At 44.3% G+C, this 22,119-nt stretch overlaps 1 protein-coding gene across 1 annotated transcript in view; it reads right to left on the bottom strand.

Annotated features, from left to right (window-relative positions):
• dlg1 (discs large 1) overlaps positions 1 to 22,119 on the bottom strand; it is a gene marked incomplete in the record, with an annotated part of 879,898 nt that overhangs the window by 254,985 nt on the left and 602,794 nt on the right. Inside the window, 1 exon segment of the mRNA XM_069316591.1 lies at positions 1,985 to 2,089. Within this exon segment, the coding sequence (XP_069172692.1) occupies positions 1,985 to 2,089 (105 nt within the window).

Here is a 22,119-nt window from a genome sequence, read left to right as displayed (position 1 = left end):
TAAATCAAAAGTGCAGAGAAAACGAGCATAAAAATTTATTTTGAAGTTATAGACTAAAGGTATTAAAGTATATCTGCATGTAATAGTTAACAAAAACTGTGCTTTAAAACTTCAAATAAAGAAAAATTCCGGAACTGAAAATATTAAACTTTTTATATGTAAGAAATTAAAATACTTAATCAGGGGCCAGATTGACGAAGCTGTTACGCAAGCACTTACGAACCTGGGGCTAGATTCACGAAGCAGTTACGCAAGTACTTACGAACCTGGGGCCAGATTCACGAAGCAGTTACGCAAGCACTTACGAACTTGTACATCTTTTCTTAATCTTTGGCGGCTTTGTTTACAATTATTAAACAGTTAATGAGCTCCGAAGCACCAGGAGGCTGTTTATAACAATAACAACAGTTGATTGGCAAGTTTTCATGCGTGTAAACTGTTTAATAAATGTAACCAAAGCCGTCAAAGATTGAGGAAAGATGTACACGTTCGTAAGTGCTTGCGTAACTGCTTCGTGAACCTGGCCCCCTGGTTCGTAAGTGCTTGCGTAACTGCTTCGTGAATCTAGCCCCAGGTTCGTAAGTGCTTGCGTAACTGCTTCGTGAATCTAGCCCCAGGTTCGTAAGTGCTTGCGTAACTGCTTCGTGAATCTGGCCCCAGGTTCGTAAGTGCTTGCATAACTGCTTCTTGAATCTGGCCCCAGGTTCGTAAGTGCTCGCGTATCTACTTCGTGAATCTGGCCCCAGGTTCGTAAGGGCTTGCGTAACTGCTTCGTGAATCTAGCCCCAGATTCGTAAGTGCTTGCGTAACTGGTTCGTGAATCTGGCCCCAGGTTCGTAAGTGCTTGCGTAACTGGTTCGTGAACCTGGCCCCAGGTTCGTAAGTGCTTGCGTAACTGCTTCGTGAATCTGACGCCAGATGCCTTTCCTAAATATAACTCTGTCGTATAAAAAGATCAAAACATGGTAAAGTATTTATCGTTTAATAAAAGAATTACATCTAATTTCAGACATCAGAAGAGAAATCTTCAGTCTTTTCAGATTGATGAAGTTAATCATCTCCTCTCACCAATTATCCGACGAGATATAAGGGCTGAATGCTCATTAAAAATATCGACATGAAGTTGCCCATTTTCTTTAGTCTCCCTCGCTCTCTATGGAAAGTTCGTTTTCTATGATGATACAGAAAACCATTTTCTCTTATTTCACGGTATACTTCGCTAAACTACGCCACGTGTAATACTGCATATGTATTTAATTCGTGATTAATTCATTGTGTCGGGGGACAAGCAGCCAGTTTATATATATGGTACATGTTAGGCTTATATCGGGACCCCCCCCCCAGGGTCGAATTACTGAGCCTCCACAGAATACAACTCCACAACAAGTTAACTCCTGGGTGCATATTTACTGCTAGGTGGACAGGTGCATTAGGTGATAGGAAAAGCGCCCGCCTGGGATTCGAACCCAGAATTCTTGACTGTGAGTCGAGAACGAAGCCGACTGTGCTACAGGGACGCTAAAAACGGGTCCAAACAGTTTATTATTTAGTAATAAATCAAGCAACTGTTTATCTATAGCGTAAATTATCGCATTAACTAATAAATACTAAATTACTTAAAGAGAAAGACGGAGTTAGTTATCTCTTTATCATGGTTCACCCTAGGTGATCTTGCCGTAACAAAATGACTGCCTTAAGCGATAGACACGCATATCAAAGCAAATAGAGACAACCGTCGACAAGCCGCCGGCTTCCTGTCCTTCTCGAGGCCCTCCACAGGTAAATTCAGGTATACGGTAACTTACCTTGGCATCTTGGAAGGCCTTTGCGTCCTCGTTCCGTGTGAGACACGTTCCTTGAAGACGTAGTTGAGGTAATTAGAGGACCCTGGTTGTGTGTGTGTGTGTGTGTGTGGGGGGGGGGGGGGTTTAGGGGTGTGTGTAAGGAGAGGAGGGGGGGTTTAAGGGTGAGGGGGTGAACCTACCTTGATATCGTGGTTGTGGGCATTGCGTGGAACCCCATCAAGGCCCTCGATATCCCTCATCTGGGCAGGACTGACTGGAGGAACCCCATCATCATAGCGAGATTTCTGTGAGAGAAAGAGAGAGAGATACTTTATGAGTGGGCGTGGTGTGTGGACGTGGTGTGTGGGCGTGGTGTGTGGGCGTGGTGTGTGGGCGTGGTGTGTGGGCGTGGCCATGGTGTGTGATAAACCACGATTAGAGAGACAGTTAGCCTCACCCAGAAAGGGAGAGGGGCGGGGAGTGTGGCTCAAGTTAAAACATAGATATCATGATATGCAACCGAGCTCTGCAACATATTTAACTTGGCAATGTTATTGCAATAGCTACAGAGAACCTGGTGCAAAATACACAGAGAAGTGCTCAAGCAATGTCCTGTTATTATTTCATTTGTTACTCATATATATAGGAGAGAGAGAGAGAGAGAGAGAGAGAGAGAGAGAGAGAGAGAGAGAGAGAGAGAGAGAGAGACAGAGAGAGAGACAGAGAGAGAGAGAGAGAGAGAGAGAGAGACAGAGAGAGAGAGAGACAGAGAGAGAGAGAGAGAGAGAGAGAGACAGAGAGAGAGAGAGAGAGAGAGAGAGAGACAGAGAGAGAGAGAGAGAGAGAGACAGAGAGAGAGACAGAGAGAGAGAGAGAGAGAGAGAGAGAGAGAGAGAGAGAGAGAGAGAGAGAGAGAGAGAGAGAGACAGAGAGAGAGACAGAGAGAGAGAGAGACAGAGAGAGAGACAGAGAGAGAGAGAGAGAGAGAGAGAGAGACAGAGAGAGAGAGAGAGAGAGAGACAGAGAGAGAGACAGAGAGAGAGAGAGAGAGAGAGAGAGAGAGACAGAGAGAGAGACAGAGAGAGAGAGAGAGAGACAGAGAGAGACAGAGAGAGAGAGAGAGAGAGAGAGAGACAGAGAGAGAGAGAGAGAGACAGAGAGAGAGAGAGAGAGAGAGAGAGAGAGAGAGAGAGAGAGAGAGAGAGAGAGAGAGAGAGAGAGAGAGACAGAGAGAGAGAGAGAGAGAGAGAGAGAGAGAGAGAGAGAGAGAGAGAGAGAGAGAGAGAGAGACAGAGAGAGAGACAGAGAGAGAGAGAGAGAGAGAGAGAGAGAGACAGAGAGAGAGACAGAGAGAGAGAGAGAGAGACAGAGAGAGACAGAGAGAGAGAGAGAGAGAGAGAGAGAGACAGAGAGAGAGAGAGAGACAGAGAGAGAGAGAGAGAGAGAGAGAGAGAGAGAGAGAGAGAGAGAGAGAGAGAGAGAGAGAGAGAGAGAGAGAGAGAGAGAGAGAGAGAGAGAGAGAGAGAGAGAGAGAGACAGAGAGAGAGAGAGAGAGAGAGAGAAGTGAATGATACAGAGTAAGAATAACAGTAGACATAGACGAGGATGAGATATATATGGTTGAGATCTTCACCATCTTCACATTATTCTTATTACGTAAAATCCAAAAACTGAAGAGACACACACAGCATGGAAGAGAAGTCAAGGAGATGGGAGTACAACAGAAGAAAAAGGGAGACAGAGCAAAATAACTAAATATGGACAAGGAAGATAAAAAAAAGGGCTTGACTAAGGAGTGAGAGTGAATGTGCACATACTAATTTACCCATTTTTTACCCATACCCATTTTTTTTACTCATACCCATTTTTTTATTAACACATTTAGGCACATGTGCGTTTGGGCAGCTGCCCTAGACTATATGAAGGGGGGTACAGTGTCAAAAAAAAATAAAAAGTAACTAGCTACCTTATGCTAAACATCCCCATCACACAGGATGGTCAGTCATACAGGGGCATGTGTTTAATAGTCTGCTCTGGACAATTTTGGGTGCATTATGAGGATATCATCAAGAGAGAGGTAATAAAGTAATTGCAGAGCTCCAGGTACCTCATGCCAACTGGTCTGAAAGGTCTAATAACTGGACATTCGGTGATGTAGTGTGGGAGATCATGCCGTGGTTTCTGCTCACAGAGTTTGCACCTGGAGTGCTCAGGATTGGGAGATCCGTCACCTGTAGCCACCTGCCACAGGTAACGGTAGCCACCTGCCACAGGTAACGGTAGCCACCTGCCACAGGTAACGGTAGCCACCTGCCACAGGTAACGGTAGCCACCTGCCACAGGTAACGGTAGCCACCTGCCACAGGTAACGGTAGCCACCTGCCACAGGTAACGATAGCCACCTGCCACAGGTAACGGTAGCCACCTGCCACAGGTAACGGTAGCCACCTGCCACAGGTAACGGTAGCCACCTGCCACAGGTAACGGTAGCCACCTGCCACAGGTAACGGTAGCCACCTGCCACAGGTAACGGTAGCCACCTGCCACAGGTAACGGTAGCCACCTGCCACAGGTAACGGTAGCCACCTGCCACAGGTAACGGTAGCCACCTGCCACAGGTAACGGTAGCCACCTGCCACAGGTAACGGTAGCCACCTGCCACAGGTAACGGTAGCCACCTGCCACAGGTAACGGTAGACACCTGCCACAGGTAACGGTAGACACCTGCCACAGGTAACGGTAGCCACCTGCCACAGGTAACGGTAGCCACCTGCCACAGGTAACGGTAGCCACCTGCCACAGGTAACGGTAACCCAACCTGATCCTGGCAACCACTGTGTCGCACAGTCTGATGGACGTTTTGTGCTGCCCATAAACATAGGTTTTGGATCTGAACAAATCATAGCTTTTTATACTGGTGCTTTCAGGTCGTTGGGAGTCAGTAATTTCTCTCCTATCTGGCCCGAGTGGGTAGAATAATCTCTCCACAGAGTAAAGGGTTTCAAATCGCCTTTATTCAAACCAATATGCAGGGAGGATGAAGTCTACGGGCTCCACCCACCATATTTCACTAGCACTGCATTACATCATACCCAAACATTATAACACTGCTCTACATCATACACCATTATAATGTAAAATATAATTATATCATCTATTACTGTATATCCATTTGTAGCCCCCTTGAGAGACCTGTTACAGAGGAAGGTAGAACTAGCCTCAGCCCCTTTATCATCTTGAGATGTCTTGAGCAGTCAGGCACAAGCAACGGTGTTCAGCAAGCATTCTATTTGTTGGAGACGAATAGTGAGAAATAGTGCAATAGAAATTTGAAATAGTAAGTATTAGTGGCATCACTATCTTTAACCTACGAGAGAGGTCTCTTGGGAGATTATCACCTCACCTTCACTCTCACCCTCTCACTGTCAACTAATGATATACGCCCCCCTTAATAGGTCACCCCTTATGTCTCTCCCCTTACAAACTGCCTCAACCATTACCTGACCTTAATCATCCCCCCTTTTCACTGTCCGCCACTGCTAGCTCCCTCTACCTTTTTTTGTACAATTCTTTTTCACCATAACTTTGTCTACCCCCTGCCCAACCACTTCTGTACCCCAGGAAAATGATAAGGAGGTGAAACTTTAATGATAAAACCTTTCAGGACGTATTCAAGCTGGAGTCCGATTTCCCACCAGAGCTTAAAGCCCAATCTGAATGGGACATTTCCCATGAAAGATTCACTAAAATAACAGTGACACCATTAAAACATAATGAAACAACTACAGGAGCTGGATGTGACAAAAGCAGTGGGACTAGGCAAAATATCGCCAGGGATACTAAAAGAGGCAGCTGAAGCATTGTGTAGCCCACTTGTCATAATATTTAATTCCTAGAAACGAGAGAACGTCTTGACAACTAGAAAATGACCAATGTGGTACCAATCTACAAGGGGAGAAAACAGAAACCGTAAAATTACAGACCTCGTGTCATTAAGAAACTTTCCTTGCAAGATGATAGAGAGACTGATCCGCAGGCTAGTAGAACTTTTAGAACATTTCAGTTTTGTCTCAAGGCATCAACATGGTTTTAGCAAAGAAAATCTTGCTTGACAAACATTCTGGAGTTATAACACAAGATGACAGAACCCAAACAAGAGAGGGATGGGGAGACTGCACATTCCTTGACTGTCAGAAGGCATTTGATAAGGTCACGAAGGACTCCTACTCAAACTAGAGAAGCAGGCTGGTATATCTGGAACTATCTAACCCGCAAAGGTGGGTGAGAGAGTATCTCTCAGGAAGGAAGCAAAGAGTTACAGTGAGAGCAGAGACATAAGAGTGGAGAGATCCCTGGAAACACAACCCGTAACTGTCTCTATTTTCCGCTTGTTACAACTTGTAATAAAGTTGTTACATCTTGGCTTAACGTGTTTATGACGTATTAGAACGTTGTTACAACTTGCTATATTGGTTGTTATAACTGGTTAGGTGTTAAAACTTGTTCGAACGTTGTACCAACGTCGTAGTTTCGGTGTGTGTTTGGCGGGATGTTACAAGTGGAGTACCACAAGGGGCGGTTCTAGTGCCCATCCTCTTTTTAATATATGTCGATGACCTGACAGAAAATTGGCTCCTTCATATCAATGTTCGCCGATGGAACAAAACTAATGAGAAGAGTCGGGTCAGGTTTGGACTGTGATGCATTACTAGAGGATTTGGAAACACTCTAGAAGTGGTCTCAAAAATGGCTGCTAGAATCTAACGCTGCCAAATGCAATGTTATGAGAACTGGAACAGGAGTACGAAAACCAGTACAGCAGAATAGGATGAATGGAAGACAGATTCCTCAATCAGAAATGGAGAAAGACCTGGAAGTGGACACAACCCCAAATATGATGTCAGAAGCCAACATTAACAATTTAACAGGAAAAACAAACTAACCTTGAGGTTACCTAAGAGGTGCTTCCGGGGCTTAGCGTCCCCGCGGCCCGGTCGTCGACTAGGCCTCCTTTGAACTTCGACAAATGAGCTTTCCTGGTCCTATATACAGCTAAGGTGAGACCCACTTGAATACGCAGCACTTGCATGGAACCCTGACCCGAAAGATGACAAGGAGAAACTAGAAAAAATCCAAAGATATGCAACAAGACTCAATCCGGAGCTGAAGGGATTAAGCAATGAGTAAAGACTCAGATAACTGGATCTTACCACACTGGAGGAAGGGAGAGATAGGAGGGAGACATGATAACGACATGCAAGATTCTGAAGGAAATTGACAAAGTAGACAAAGCAGCGTTGTTCAGAGCTAGAAACAACAGAACGAGGGATCATAGATGGAAACTAGAGACGCAAATGAGTCACAGTGACGCAAATGAGTCACAGTGACGCAAATGAGTCATAGAGACATCAGGAGGAACTTATTCAGAGTTCAAGCTGGCAATACATGGAAGAGGTTAGATACAGAAATCATTGCAGCAAATTCGATTCAAAAATTAATTTGTAAATATGATAAAAGTATGAGAAATGTCACTGCATAAATCTAAGAACGTTCGGAAGGCGGGGCCAGGAACCGAGCTCGACCCAGCAAGCACATCTAGGTGAGTACACACACACACACACACACACACACACACACACACACACACACACACACACACACACACACACTAGGTGAATACCCACCAGTTGATTGACAGTTGAGAGGCGGGACCAAGGAGCCAGAGCTCAACCCCCGCAAGCACAACTAAGGGAGTACACCAAGCAACAAGTGCCACACTACACACCCCCAGGAGGGCCAGTTGGCACCCAGCCCCCTGGCACACACCTCTAAGAATAACATGTGTTCCTCATGCTGATAATCTGTGGTACAGGGAACACGAGCTGTGTCAACCCATCACTGTGGCTGGGGAGGGAGAGAGAGAGAGAGAGAGAGAGAGAGAGAGAGAAAGAGAGAGAGAGAAAGAGAGAGAGAGAGAGAGAGAGAGAGAGAGAGAGAGAGAGAGAGAGAGAGAGAGAGAGAGAGAGAGAGAGAGAGAGAAGATTTGCTTCCCTCCCTCTAATGAGGGAAAGAAGCAAAGAAGGGCTTGTGTGTGTGTGTGTGTGTGTGTGTGTGTGTGTGTGTGTGTGTGTGTGTGTGTGTGTGTGTGTGTGTGTGTGTGTGTATAGTGTGTGTGTGTGTATAGTGTGTGTGTGTATAGTGTGTGTATTCACGTAGTTGTATTATCCTAGTTGTGCTTGTGGGGGTTGAGCTTTGCTCTTTCGGCCCGCCTCTCAACTGTCAATCAATCAACTGTTACTAACTACTAACTTCTTCATCCCCCCCCTCACACACACACTCCCCCAGGAAGCAGCCCGTAACAGCAATCTAACTCCCAGGTACCTATTTACTGCTAGGTAACAAGGGCAGCAGGGTGAAAGAAACTCTGCCTATCTGTTTCCGCCGGCGCTGAGAATCGAACCCCGGACCACAGGGCTACGTATCCAGTGTGCTGTCCACTCAGCCACCAGCGCCCTGCTGTATGTGTGTGTGTGTGTGTTGGGAGCAAGAATGCTCCATCCATTCATTATATATAAGAAATCATTATACAAAGAACACACACATTATCAGTATCTGCATTATACTTTTAATTAATACAAAGATACAAAACATCTATACATTAGAAAACGAGATCCAAATTTCCCAAAGGAATCGGACTCCAATACAATAATTACCTTCACCCAAAAAAAAAATTCAATAACAATCTGGAAATTATAATCTTGGCACAGCTCAAGCACTTGTCAAGATAACTCAGGTGAATTGCGCTGAATCTTTTCACTGTGAGGTTCATTAATCAGTATTAAGTTGAAATTGCCTAATACGCATTAGACTAGCAATCACTCTGCGACATTAGTGATGGTGAGAACTGATTTAGTGTACGAGGTGAACTTGGCACTAATTAGGGGGCGACAGGTGTGATAAATGCACACGTGAGCTGGCTTGTCACCCAACAGGTGTGTGAGATCACACGTGAGCCAGACCTGAGTCTGTCATTCACCAGGTGTGTGACACATATGACCCAGACCTCCTACAGTCCACATGTGTAGACACATGACCTCCTAACATCAGACAGCTTTGAGTCACAAATGCATACAAAAATACTCACCCCAATCCCTTGTATAAAAAGGATTGGGCAAACAGTTTACAGTGAAACCTCGATTCAGCGAACCCCGATTCGATGAATCTTTGATTGGGCGTTTTGAATTTTTTTTTTGCCGTTTGTTAATCGTTTTGATTTTTGTTAACAGTACATGTATTTTTTTTGTCTCTGCCTCTAGTACGCCTACATACCCATACACCCATAGGTCTAAATACTCACACCTATAGGCCTACATACCTACATTTTAATTTCTCCTACTTGGCTGAACCCCATAAACTAAAAAACCCTCCCATGTATAGCTCTACATACCCACATACTTATAGACCTAACAACATGCCCACATGCATCTATGCCTTCGTCATGCTCACATCATCATACACCTACGTCAGCCCCATGTCCCATTATGCATCATACCCACACATTGATGTCCTAATTCGTCCAGACCAACCGGTCATTAATATCTTGGTTCTAACATTAAAAATCCACTTACCAACGATTCTCATCTTCACATGTTAACTATTGTATCAATTCAAACAAAACTAACAACATGGGAATGTGATGTTAAATAACCTGGTGTCATATCTCACGTAATGGATCTAATAACACGGAGTGGATTAACACAGTATTTTTAACAATAAATTTACCCTTATGGTGTAATTCGTGTTATATTCGGGGAGAGAGAGAGAGAGAGAGAGAGAGAGAGAGAGAGAGAGAGAGAGAGAGAGAGAGAGAGAGAGAGAGAGAGAGAGAGAGAGAGAGAGAGAGAGAGAGGTACTGTTTCAAGGCTTAAAAGCAGGAGAATTGGAGACTACTGGCAAGTGAAAGGCAGGGCCCAAGAGCTTACAAAAATACATATAGACAACATAACGCAAAGTCATATATATAAACACCTTCGTAGCCAATTGGAACCTTCTCAAACCCCAATTTATATATTTACTCACGAGAAACCAATTCATATATTTATATATAAATTGGTTTACAAATCGAATTTGAAATATTTTTTTCTGGAGGAGGATCAAGGATTAAATAATCGAGTGAGCAAAGTGTGAAGATATATTATTCCAAGGTCGTTCAAGCGGCGGGTATGCCAGCTTGTAATTGTGCTCTATCACCTGAGCTGACAAGTGCGCAGTGTGCTGAGCGTGGTGCACAAGAGCCAATTAACGTGGCAACATTTAATTGATATTATGTAATTGTTGTGTCCAATTATATAATTATATTATTTTTATTATTATTTTTATTTTGTGCATGCTCTTGAGGGGTATGAAGTTAATGCTAATTGGCAATTTTTTATATACTGGTTAGGTACACACACGCGTGCACACACGCGTGCACACACACACACACACACACACACACACACACACACACACACACACAAGGGGGGGGGGGGTGGTGGCTGAATGGACAGCATGCTGGACAAACAATCCTATGGACCAGGGTTCGATTCCCGGCGCCGGCGAGAAACAAAATGAACAGAGTTTCTTTCACCCTGATGCCCCTGTTACCTTGCAGTAAATGAGTACCTAGGAGTTAGACAATAGTTACAGGATGCTTCCTGTGTGTGTGTGTAGAAAAATAAATAAATAATAGTTAGTAGTTAGTAACAGTTGATTGACTGACAGTTGAGAGCCGGGTCGAAAGAGCCAGAGCTCAACCCCCGCAAGCAGAACTAGGTGAATATATTCACATACTTCTCCCCGGAAACCCTACAAAAACACCCTCACACACACACACACACACACACACACACACACACACACACACACACACACCCTACCCACCCGCCCATCCACACAAAGGCCCACCCTACCCACCCGCCCATCCACACAAAGGCCCACCCTACCCACTCACCAAGAGACTACACTATACCTCTTAAAATAACTCCCCAGGCATACCAACACTCCTGCACTCCCACCTTACCAAAACAACCCCCCATTACCCTAATCAAATTAACAATACTACCATCAACCCACACTGACGCTAAAGGCCCAGAGACTAACTAAATCCATTTATTGACAATTATAATTGAGATTAATGGGGTTCATGAGGCGGGAGAAGGGTATGAATGGGCACTTGGCACATAGTGGCAGTTGGCAATCCTCCCATGTCGATGTTTTTCATGAACGTTGTTCCCGTGGGTACGCGAAACGTTTTCTCGACGTTTTTTGTTTGACTATTTTAACGTTTTTAGTGCGTTTTTAAAAAACGTTTTTATAACCGTTATAAATATCAATATTATGTTTTTTACAACATTGTATATTTGATGGTATGTTGTATATAAGTGTATTTTAGTATACAAATATACTTGACTATGCACGCTACTTTATACTTTTACGTCTTTGGGTAAAGGATTATCGAACACTTTATGTGTTATTGAATCGCATTTCGGTGCTACAGATGGTGTTGAGTTGTGGGATACTTGTGTTGTGGGATACATACGCACACTCTGGGACACATGAAGACAACCCCCCCCCCCCGGTCTATGTGTATGTCAACAAAGATCTCAAAATACTTACATGTTTCTTGGGAAGGCAGCCACAGAGATCACAAGGGTTTAGCCTGCCTACCAGCGCTGCCCATCGTTCCCCCTCTTCCTCCTCCTCCTCCTCTTCGTCTTCCTCGTCTTCCTCTTCTATCCTCCTCTGTTCCTTCTCCTCTGCGGCTGCGGCGAGAGCGGAGGAAGCTGCGGCAGCTGCGGAAGGCATGATCGGCTTCTTGCGTCGCCGCCGCAAGCGGGTAGGACCTGAGTACATGTAGTTACTGAATCTTCTACGGGAGTGTCTCACGATGCTGACCCAGTCAATCATGGTGGCGGTGCTATGTGGTGCTATGTGGTGCTATGTGGTGCTATGTGGTGTTGGTACATGTGATTGTATTACATGTTGTGGTGGTGATCAGTTATGCAATAAATAAATTGTGGCCAATGTGTAAATCAGTACACACTAATTTACCCGGTGTTGTGTAAGTCAATCTATCTGGGTTGTTGAAGTCAATCTATCTACTCGTAGAAGTCTGTTGATATGGCTGCAAAAGTCGATGTATATTGTTGTTGTATTAGTCAATGTATATTGTTGCATTAGTCAATTTACATTGATGTTAATATGTTCTGATTATAGATGTTTCTATATATTCTAGTATCAGATGTTAATTTGAATTCTAGAAATATATGTTAATATTTTTTTTGTGTAATTGACAATGTCTATTGTTGGTGAGATTAGTGAGTTCTCTTGAAGAAATTGATGTTTTTTCTTGTTTGTATAAACATTTTCTTGTTTATATAGAACTTGAGTGTTGATTTTTATAGTCTAATGGGTACTTAAAGTGTGTTCTTGTTAGCGTTACTGTTAAGTGTGTGTGTGTGTGTGTGTGTGTGTGTGTGTGTGTGTGTGTGTGTGTGTGTGTGTGTGTGTGTGTGTGTGTGTGTGTGTGTGTATGTGTGTGTGTGTGTACCTTAAAGGTGTTTAAGGTGTACTCACCTAGTTGTGCTTGCGGGGGTTGAGCTCTGGCTCTTTGGTCCCGCCTCTCAACCGTCTATCAACAGGTGTACAGGTGTGTGTGTGGAGATTACAGCTGCCAGGTGTGTGGGGATGTGTATTGGGAGAGCATCGTGAGAAGATCCCGCAGAGGAACTTCTATAAGAGGGAGTGTACTGTAGAGGGTGTAGTAGAGGTGTAGGTTGACCGTCCTACCAGGGGGCGGACAGGTTGACAGATGAATTTTCCGTCTAGACAGGTGTGAGTAGAGTTGAATCTTCCGTCTAGACAGGTGTGAGTAGAGTTGAATCTTCCGTCTAGACAGGTGTGAGTAGAGTTGAATCTTCCGTCTAGACAGCAATAGGAGCCTGATCTTCTGTACCAACAGGTGCGATAATAGACGAATGTACCTTTGTAGCAAAAATACCTTTGCTTATCCTCAGAGTTCCCTGGCCTCGGATGGGGTAGTTGACCTGTCTGTGAACACTCGTCACCAACCACAACAACCCGCTGGATCCTTGATCCCGAATATACACACATACACACACACGAGAGTATACTGTATGCTTTAGCATACACAATACACCAGTGACACTGTTGACACTTTCACCAGAAGGTATATTCCAGTATCTTGACGCTAGTATAATTTCTTGGGCACTTTCCTTTCGCTAGTTTGACTTTTTCTGTCACTTTCTATATTCACTTTCTCTAGTTTCATTTTCTCTACTCGTTAAAGGGAATATCAGCGCCTGTCAAAGAGCAATACTGGCCATATTGAACACATTCTAAAGGTCTCGTCTGATTATTAACACAAAGTTTGTATAAGTTTCCACTTAATAATCTGAGAATCAATACAATATTGCAAAAAAAAAAGAATTATTAACACTAAAATTAGTGCACTCGGAAATACAATAGCGTGATGGATCAAATGAACAAATTCACAAGGGATTTGATGGGCTAAATCCGCAAGGGATTTGATGGGCTAAATCCGCAAGGGATTTGATGGGATAAATCCTCAAGGGATTTGTACACTAAAATTAATTATACACACGACTTAATTGTTAAGTTAGTGAGTTCTGAAGTCAGCCAATCACTTGGTCTGGTCGGTACTGAGAGACGTGTAAGGTGCTTGCAGGGTCGGTGTTCAATACCCGATGGTCTCAGTGGTTGGGCATCGATCCTTCCCTCCGTCTTATCCCATCCAAGTGCTATATTGATGCACTGGCTAAGCCCTTTCTCCTTTATTTCTCTCATCCTCAAATAGTTAAACTAACATTTTCAAGGCAATTTAGTCAACAAACGTTTTGATTTAGATACAACAACAATAATACAACATAATACAACCTAACCATAACAGAGGCTAATGAATGAAATATCAGGGGAAAGTGCCAAGCCACTACGACTATACATCACTGGGAAGGGGTGAGGATAAGGATTTGGAATGGGACGGGTGGGAAAGGAATGGTGCCCAACCACTTGTGGACAGTCGGGGATTGAACCCCGACCTGCATGAAGCGAGACCATCGTTCTACCGTCCAGGCACCAAGAGGCTATATAACAGAGGCTAACTGACCACTAATTACCTAATCACTACATGTAATTGATGTTTGATTAATCCCAAATAACCTATGTCCTCAAACCATTCACCAAAGCAATGGTTCTTCCTGGATTAGCCGACTACGATCATTTTGCCCTAAATTGAAACTATCGCAAAACAGGTACGCAAAACGCAAAAAGCGCAGATTACTTACGTGTGAAACAATCGCTAATTGGCAGGAGAAATTGGCGTAATATTTCGGAATTTGAGGGATATTAATATTTGTTTGGTTCATCAGCTTGACGAGGGGAGAGGGAAAGGGAGGGGAAAGAGAGGGGGGAAAGGGAGGCAGGAAGTAGAGGGAATGGAGAGAAGAAGAGAATGAAAGGCAGAGAAGGAAAATATCCAGTTTCAGTCTTATGCTGCTATTCTAATTTTGCACTTTTCTTCCTTTTCATTCTCTCTCTCTCTCTCTCTCTCTCTCTCTCTCTCTCTCTCTCTCTCTCTCTCTCTCTCTCTCTCTCTCTCTCTCTCTCTCTCTACTCTCCCCTTCTCACTAAATTGACAGTCCAAATGTGTTAATTTCTCTCGTCTCCAATTTTTTATTTTATTTACATCCTCTTGATCGCACCCTATATATCTTGATTCCCCCTTCTCCCTCCTCTTTCAAATATAGATCTTTTTGAGAGAGAGAGAGAGAGAGAGAGAGAGAGAGAGAGAGAGAGAGAGAGAGAGAGAGAGAGAGAGAGAGAGAGAGAGAGAGAGAGAGAGAGAGAGAGAGAGAGACGGAATTTCCAGTCATTGCCCCTTTTCAAAGACAATTTCCATGAAGTTGAAACACTTTATGCTAATCCACATACCACTCCAACACTTCCCCAACATACCCATTACCTCCACAACATACCCATTACCTCCACAACATACCCATTACCTCCACAACATACCCATCACCTTCCCAACATACCCATCACCTCCCCAACATACCAACTTGAGCATTTTAGTGAAGGGAAGAAATAGTCCCATTAAGTAATGGGGCTGGTTAATAAACGTTCGTTAATGGGGCTACTTCTAATGGGACTAATTTCTGCTGCTGCTACTGCTGTTGTTCCTACAGAAGATGCTTATCTTAACATACTAAGAAGGTTAGGTAAGGTCGGTGTTTTCTATGAAACTTTTCAAGATAAACTAGTATGTTTAGTATGTCACATATGCACATATTTAATAAGTCAATATTGACTATAAGAAAGTGCGAGAACGGGTTGTGCTGCTGCTATCTTCCTTTCTACCTTTCACCTCTTCCTTCTACCCTACCCTACCTTCCCTCCTTACCTACCTTCCTACCTCCCTCCCTAAAGGATCTTCTCTCATCAAGTCAAGTTGCTCTACTATTTTTAAGTCTCTTTTGGGTCTCTGGTTTGAATATTCATTCTTCTTCCCGTTTCCACGTATTCTTTCCCTGTCACATTCTTAAATCTTACTGAGAAATGACTTTAATCTTACTGAGAATATGACTTTAATCTTACTGAGAATATGACTTTAATCTTACTGAGAATATGACTTTAATCTTACTGAGAATATGACTTTAATCTTACTGAGAATATGACTTTAATCTTACTGAGAATATGACTTTAATCTTACTGAGAATATGACTTTAATCTTACTGAGAATATGACTTTAATCTTACTGAGAATATGACTTTAATCTTACTGAGAATATGACTTTAATCTTACTGAGAATATGACTTTAATCTTACTGAGAATATGACTTTAATCTTACTGAGAATATGACTTTAATCTTACTGAGAATATGACTTTAATCTTACTGAGAATATGACTTTAATCTTACTGAGAATATGACTTGTAGTGATCTTACTGAAAGGAATATTGTCTGTTTCTCCCACTAACTTTATTAAATATATCTATCACTTTACTGTCAGGAAATTTGTGTAAGTAATTTTTGTTTTAGTTTGATTCAGGGAAAGTCATCTATAGAGACTGTCAAAATTTTGGAAGTCTGAGGTTCAGGGTTAGTCTCGTCAAACTTTGCAGGGTGATGCGTATTGGGTCGGCCCCCAATGCCCCCATGCTTCCCTTGATATTAAATCAGGGTAGATTCCCATGCCCCCCTTCTACATGGACTTAATGACGTCAGTGCAAGATCAAAATACATGTCCCTAATACAGATTTGCTTTCTCAAAGGTCACAACGTTATGGGGTGGACCCGGGCACCGCCGGGTACCCCATCTGGTATATGTTAAATTCTGAATACGTGACTGAATTTGAAGTTACATAACACCATTATATCATCATATATATTATATAGTATATAATATACTATATATTATACATATATATGGGCATGTGCACATAGTACCATCACATCACCATCACATCACCATCACATCACCATCTCAACACTAACAATCAATACACAAAACACACATATTTCTAGATCAATTACCATCCCCACAATTCTACCAACTGGCCAATCTCCCTACCTACCTATCTACCTCACCCCATACCCCTCCTACCCTCCCTACCTCAGTCTCCATCATTCCCTCCCTCCCTCCCTTCGACCTGGTCATTCCTTCTAGGTAGGTGTCGCCGCGGCCAACAGAGGATCCGTGGATCTATTTTAACCCCTGCAAGAGGAGCGCAGAAGAAAAATCAATAGAGGAGATATTTTTAAGCACCCTTTAGTGATGCGGGTGGTGGGAAAGGGAGAGAATAATTGTGGGAAGGGGCAGGGAGAGGTGAGAGAGAGGAGGGAAAGAACGAAGGAGGAAATGAATCACTAGAGTGGGATAGCAGATAGGAAATGGGATGGATAGAACAGGAGAGGAAAGATAGATACTGCTAAAGAATGGGGGAATTAACGACAGGTGGGAAAGGGTGGTGGGAGAGAGAGAGAGGTGATGGGAAAGGAGAAAGAATGCAAGATGCAAGATAAATGAGAAAGGGGGAAAATGCAGTAATTTTAAAAGAATAACGACACGAAGAGAAGCTAGAAAGAGGAGACAGGGAGAGTAGGTGGAACAGATGAGAGGGCGATGGTGGATAAAGAGAGCAAGGGAGAGGAAGAGGAGAGGGTGCTAAAGGAGTCAGGAAGAGAATGGAAGACGAAAGGCAGACAATCAAAAAGAAACCAAAAACGAGATTATAGAAATCGAGGATCGCGAGGAAGGAAGAGGAAGAAACAGGAAGAAGAAGGAACAGGAAGAAGAAGGAACAGGAACAGGAAGAGGAAGGACCAAGAAAGAAGGAACAGCTACTTGAGTCGAGCTTCAAGTTATTCTTCCTACTTGAGAAAAATCCACATCTCTTCCCCTTTCCCCTCTTTCCCTTTCTCTTCCCCTCTACCTCCCTCATTCTCCCCTCCCTCCCTCTATCCTTTCCCACAGTGGCCACGTGTCCACCCCCAATATGGCCAGAAATATGGCCACACATTCTTTAGCGACACTCAGCCCCATCTTGTCTCTAATTAACATGTGAATGGTTATAATATGTGTATGTGTAGTGTGTGTGTGTGTGTGTGTGTGTGTGTGTGTGTGTGTGTGTGTGTGTGTGTGTGTGTGTGTGTGTGAGTGTGAGAGAGAGAGAGAGAGAGAGAGAGAGAGAGAGAGAGAGAGAGAGAGAGAGAGAGAGAGAGAGAGAGAGAGAGAGAGAGAGAGAGAGAGAGAGAGTGTACTTAAGCTTGACAGATGAAGAGTAATGTAGGTGTTGGCATCCGCATGCCACTATAGTCAGAGTGATCTTAACACTTCTTATCTAATACGGTTCTGCAGAACCGGACTTTAGCTCCTGGACTCCCCCTCTCTTTCCCCCACCTTTCCAACTGTCGGGCATCAAATGACGTATATTTTTTCCTGGATTGGATTTAGTATTTTCCTTTTTAGAGAGTCTCTCGTGGCTCCTGGCCTTACAACAGTCTTGTTTCAATACACTATGATTGAGGAAAGATGTACAGGTTTCGTCAGCGGCTGCGTATAAATCCTTGATAAATCCCGGTCCGATTCCATGTAATAAAATCCCCAAAGATGATTCGTTTGTGCAAAATCTACGCTGTTAATTGTGGTTTATTAAATATGAAGTGTGTGTGGGGGGTTGGGGGTTGAGGGGTGGGTTGGGGGGGGGGGGGGAAGCCCCCCTGAGGTACCCATTGTTCAACCGAGTTGTTATTGTCAGCAAGAAATCGACAGTATCTAGTGTTCTTGACCAGGGAATGAAGCTCTTCCCTTCATCACTTCCCTCCCTTCCACCTACCTACCTTACTTACCTACCTTACCTATCAGCCTCTCCTACCTTCCCTCCATTACCCTACCTACTTACCTACCAGCCTACCTAACATTCATCACTCCTTCTCTCACACGTTTACCTATATCTACCTCTCACTTCCTCCCTTAATGCTACCCTACCCTGTGGTTACCCTGTGTAGGTAGGCCACTGAACGAGAGGGAAAATACAGAAAAACTCACTCTAGGTTCTATAATGTATATGTATACAATATATATATCACAAGATGTGTAGTATACAGCCTAACTACCTCATCAATTTCTTATCCAGAGGAGATCGTTGGATAAGGACAGTCAAGGTAGTTGGGTCAGTTCGAGACGGTCGTTAGCGACTAGGTGATTAACCTCAAGACTCGAAGCCTGAGGAAGGGTGGTTAATTAAGCCTGACAGCCAGACAGCCGGTCCATGTCTGGCTGTTTGGTTAGACTTGTCTGAGTTAGAATGTGTCTGCCTGATAGCTATATATCTAGCCGGATAGATATAAGATATCTATAACATTCCATCTGGTCGAAATAGATAGCCATCGATCCAATCATGTAATCAATCAATCATACAGCTCACCATCTTGTAACCAATCAATCATCCAGCTCATCAACCTTGTAACCAATCAATCATCCAGCTCACCAACCTTGTAACCAATCAGCTACGTAACTAATCATCACCCCAATCATGAAGCCAATCAAAAGCTCGAGCACTAGAGACATAGTCCAACGTACAGTTGCGATAACTATGACCATAAATTGCCGTTTAAGTCACCAGAATGCAAGATGCAAATTTATTGCAAGATATCATGAACAAGATATCAAGATGCAAATTTAGTGCAAGATATCATGAACAGATGATGAAACTCAATTAAGCAAGTCCCAGCTGTGTCTTGGTACAAGTGACAGGATGAACAACCCAGCGGGTTTTCTTCCTATTGGGGAGTGTTGTACATGCTGCTATGGCGGTGTGTCCACTCACAAGATGAGTGGCGCTGCCCAATACTGTCACTATGGCGGTGTGTCCACTCACAGGATGAGTGGCGCTGCCCAATACTGTCACTATGGCGGTGTGTCCACTCACAGGATGAGAGGAGAGGCGCTGCCCAATACTGTCACTATGGCGGTGTGTCCACTCACAGGATGAGTGGCGCTGCCCAATACTGTCACTATGGCGGTGTGTCCACTCACAGGATGAGTGGCGCTGCCCAATACTGTCACTATGGCGGTGTGTCCACTCACAGGATGAGTGGCGCTGCCCAATACTGTCACTATGGTGGTGTGTCCACTCACAGGATGAGAGGCGCTGCCCAATACTGTCACTATGGCGGTGTGTCCACTCACAGGATGAGTGGCGCTGCCCAATACTGTCACTATGGCGGTGTGTCCACTCACAGGATGAGTGACGCTGCCCAATACTGTCACTATGGCGGTGTGTCCACTCACAGGATGAGTGACGCTGCCCAATACTGTCACTATGGCGGTGTGTCCACTCACAGGATGAGTGACGCTGCCCAATACTGTCACTATGGCGGTGTGTCCACTCACAATATGAGTGACGCTGCCCAATAAACTCATTTCTATGTTTCCAAATGTTCTTCCTCCCCCCTTCCTTCTCTCCCTCAGTCCTCTCCACCCTTCCTATTCCATCTCCTCTCGCTGCCTTTCCTCGTCCTAACTTAAGCACTTCCAGCTAACTCTTAACTTTCTACCTCTCAAACAACTTTTGGCTTTTTCTTACCAAAGTATTAGGATCAAATATGGAAAAAAGAAGGAAACTGTAAGTGAGACCAAGCAAAGATCCGGAGAGAGAGAGAGAGAGAGAGAGAGAGAGAGAGAGAGAGAGAGAGAGAGAGAGAGAGAGAGAGAGAGAGAGAGAGAGAGAGAGAGAGAGAGACCGTGACCGTGATTTCAAAGATAATTTTAAACACAAAACATTAGTTTTCTCCCAAACAAGCAAAAGTGCGTGTTCACACACACACACACACACACACACACACACACACACACACACACACACACACACACACACACACACACACACACACACACACACACAAACAGTTGATTGACAGTTGAGAGGCGGGCCGAAAGAGCAAAGCTCAACCCCCGTAAAAACACAACTAGTAAACACACACACACACACACACACACACACACACACAGTACACGACCAATGGAACATCTTTCACTGCTCTCCCCTTTTAACGACAGCAATCGGTGTCAGAACCCTGATCTGGCCCATGTTGGTCACATACCCCACACCAGTCACCGTGCAAAGTTCGCTGAAGCCAATTCCAAGAGCCTCACCTCCATCCTTTTCTCAAGATGGCGTCCTTTACACTTGTTAACATCAATGTGCTTCAAGATGACACTATTTGAACCATAAGTATAGCACTTAAAAACACTTAATTTATTCCTTTTAATGTTTCAATATGATTGTTTACCTTTATGGGGTAATTTTGTTTCAAAGGGGGACACTGTTTACATTTTTTTCTGCGCACTTTCCACCCAGGGACTGTTTGCCTTCGTGTCTGTTTGTGTCTGTTTGAATCTTCCGTTTCTTACTCTCTCTTTCCCAGCTCTCAGCTCCTCTCCCAGCTCTCAGTTCCTCTCCCAGCTCTCAGCTTCCTCTCCCAGCTCTCAGCTCCTCTCCCAGCTCTCAGCTCCTCTCCCAGATCTCAGCTCCTCTCCCAGCTCTCAGTTCCTCTCCCAGCTCTCAGCTCCTCTCCCAGCTCTCAGCTCCTCTCCCAGCTCTCAGCTCCTCTCCCAGCTCTCAGCTCCTCTCCCAGCTCTCAGCTCCTCTCCCAGCTCCTCTCCCAGCTCTCAGCTCCTCTCCCAGATCTCAGCTCCTCTCCCAGCTCTCAGCTCCTCTCCCAGCTCTCAGCTCCTCTCCCAGCTCTCAGCTCCTCTCCCAGATCTCAGCTCCTCTCCCAGCTCTCAGCTCTCCTCCGTCATCTACACGCAAACAAATTCGTGGCTGATGTGTTTACATGTTTTCTTCCTTATATGCCCTTTCCTTCCCTTCCCTCCCTCTTCCATCCTTCCCTCTCCCTTCCCTTCTGACTCTCCTGCTTTACTACCTCCCTCTCCCACTTCCCTCCCTCACTCTCCCTCCTCTCTATCTATCGTTATTTCCTTACATTCATTCGGAACATATGCTCGTTGATTTGATATAATGCCACATTATATCAATCATACTTCTCTCTCTATATCAAGTATAATTCTCATTATACTTCTCTTCCTCTTGGTTATATGTCATAAATCCCGTCTTGCTCCTTCCAAGTCTTGCAAGGAGCACAATCATCCGATGATTGTGGAGACACAATCACATACAATCAGTGATTGTATGAACATCAGAGGTGCCTTGGCTCTTCAATACTCTCCCAGCAAGCATGAGAAATATTGCCGGAACAATGGTTGGATTTCTTCAAGAAGCAATTAGATAGATTAGTGCAAGAAGTGATGGAGAAATCAGGTTGTAGTGGGTATGTGGGGCTGCGGGCCGCTCTAAGCAACAGCCTGATGGACCAAGCTCTCAGGTCAAGCCTGGCCTCGGGCCGGGCTTAGGGAGTAGAAGAACTCCCAGAACCCCATCAAGGAGGAATGATTCTTTCAGCGATTGGCTTTCTTTATACAAGTGGGTATAGTAGCAGATGACTGCTGACTCCTGTTAGCTGGCTGAGAGCTTTCCCTTCCCATAGCTCATGGTAAGCCTTACCCTACTAGTTTTACACACAGGAGGGTACAGGAGCAGACGACTGCTGACTCCTGTTAGCTGGCTGAGAGCTTTCCCTTCCCATAGCTCATGGTAAGACTTACCCTACTAGTTTTACACACAGGTGGGTACAGGAGCAGACGACTGCTGACTCCTGTTAGCATGGCTGAGAGCTTTCCCTTCCCATAGCTCA

This window comes from Procambarus clarkii, chromosome 84 (assembly GCF_040958095.1).
Source record: "Procambarus clarkii isolate CNS0578487 chromosome 84, FALCON_Pclarkii_2.0, whole genome shotgun sequence".
Classification (NCBI taxonomy): Eukaryota; Metazoa; Arthropoda; class Malacostraca; order Decapoda; family Cambaridae; genus Procambarus; species Procambarus clarkii.
This window is presented reverse-complemented; position numbering and strand designations above follow the sequence as displayed.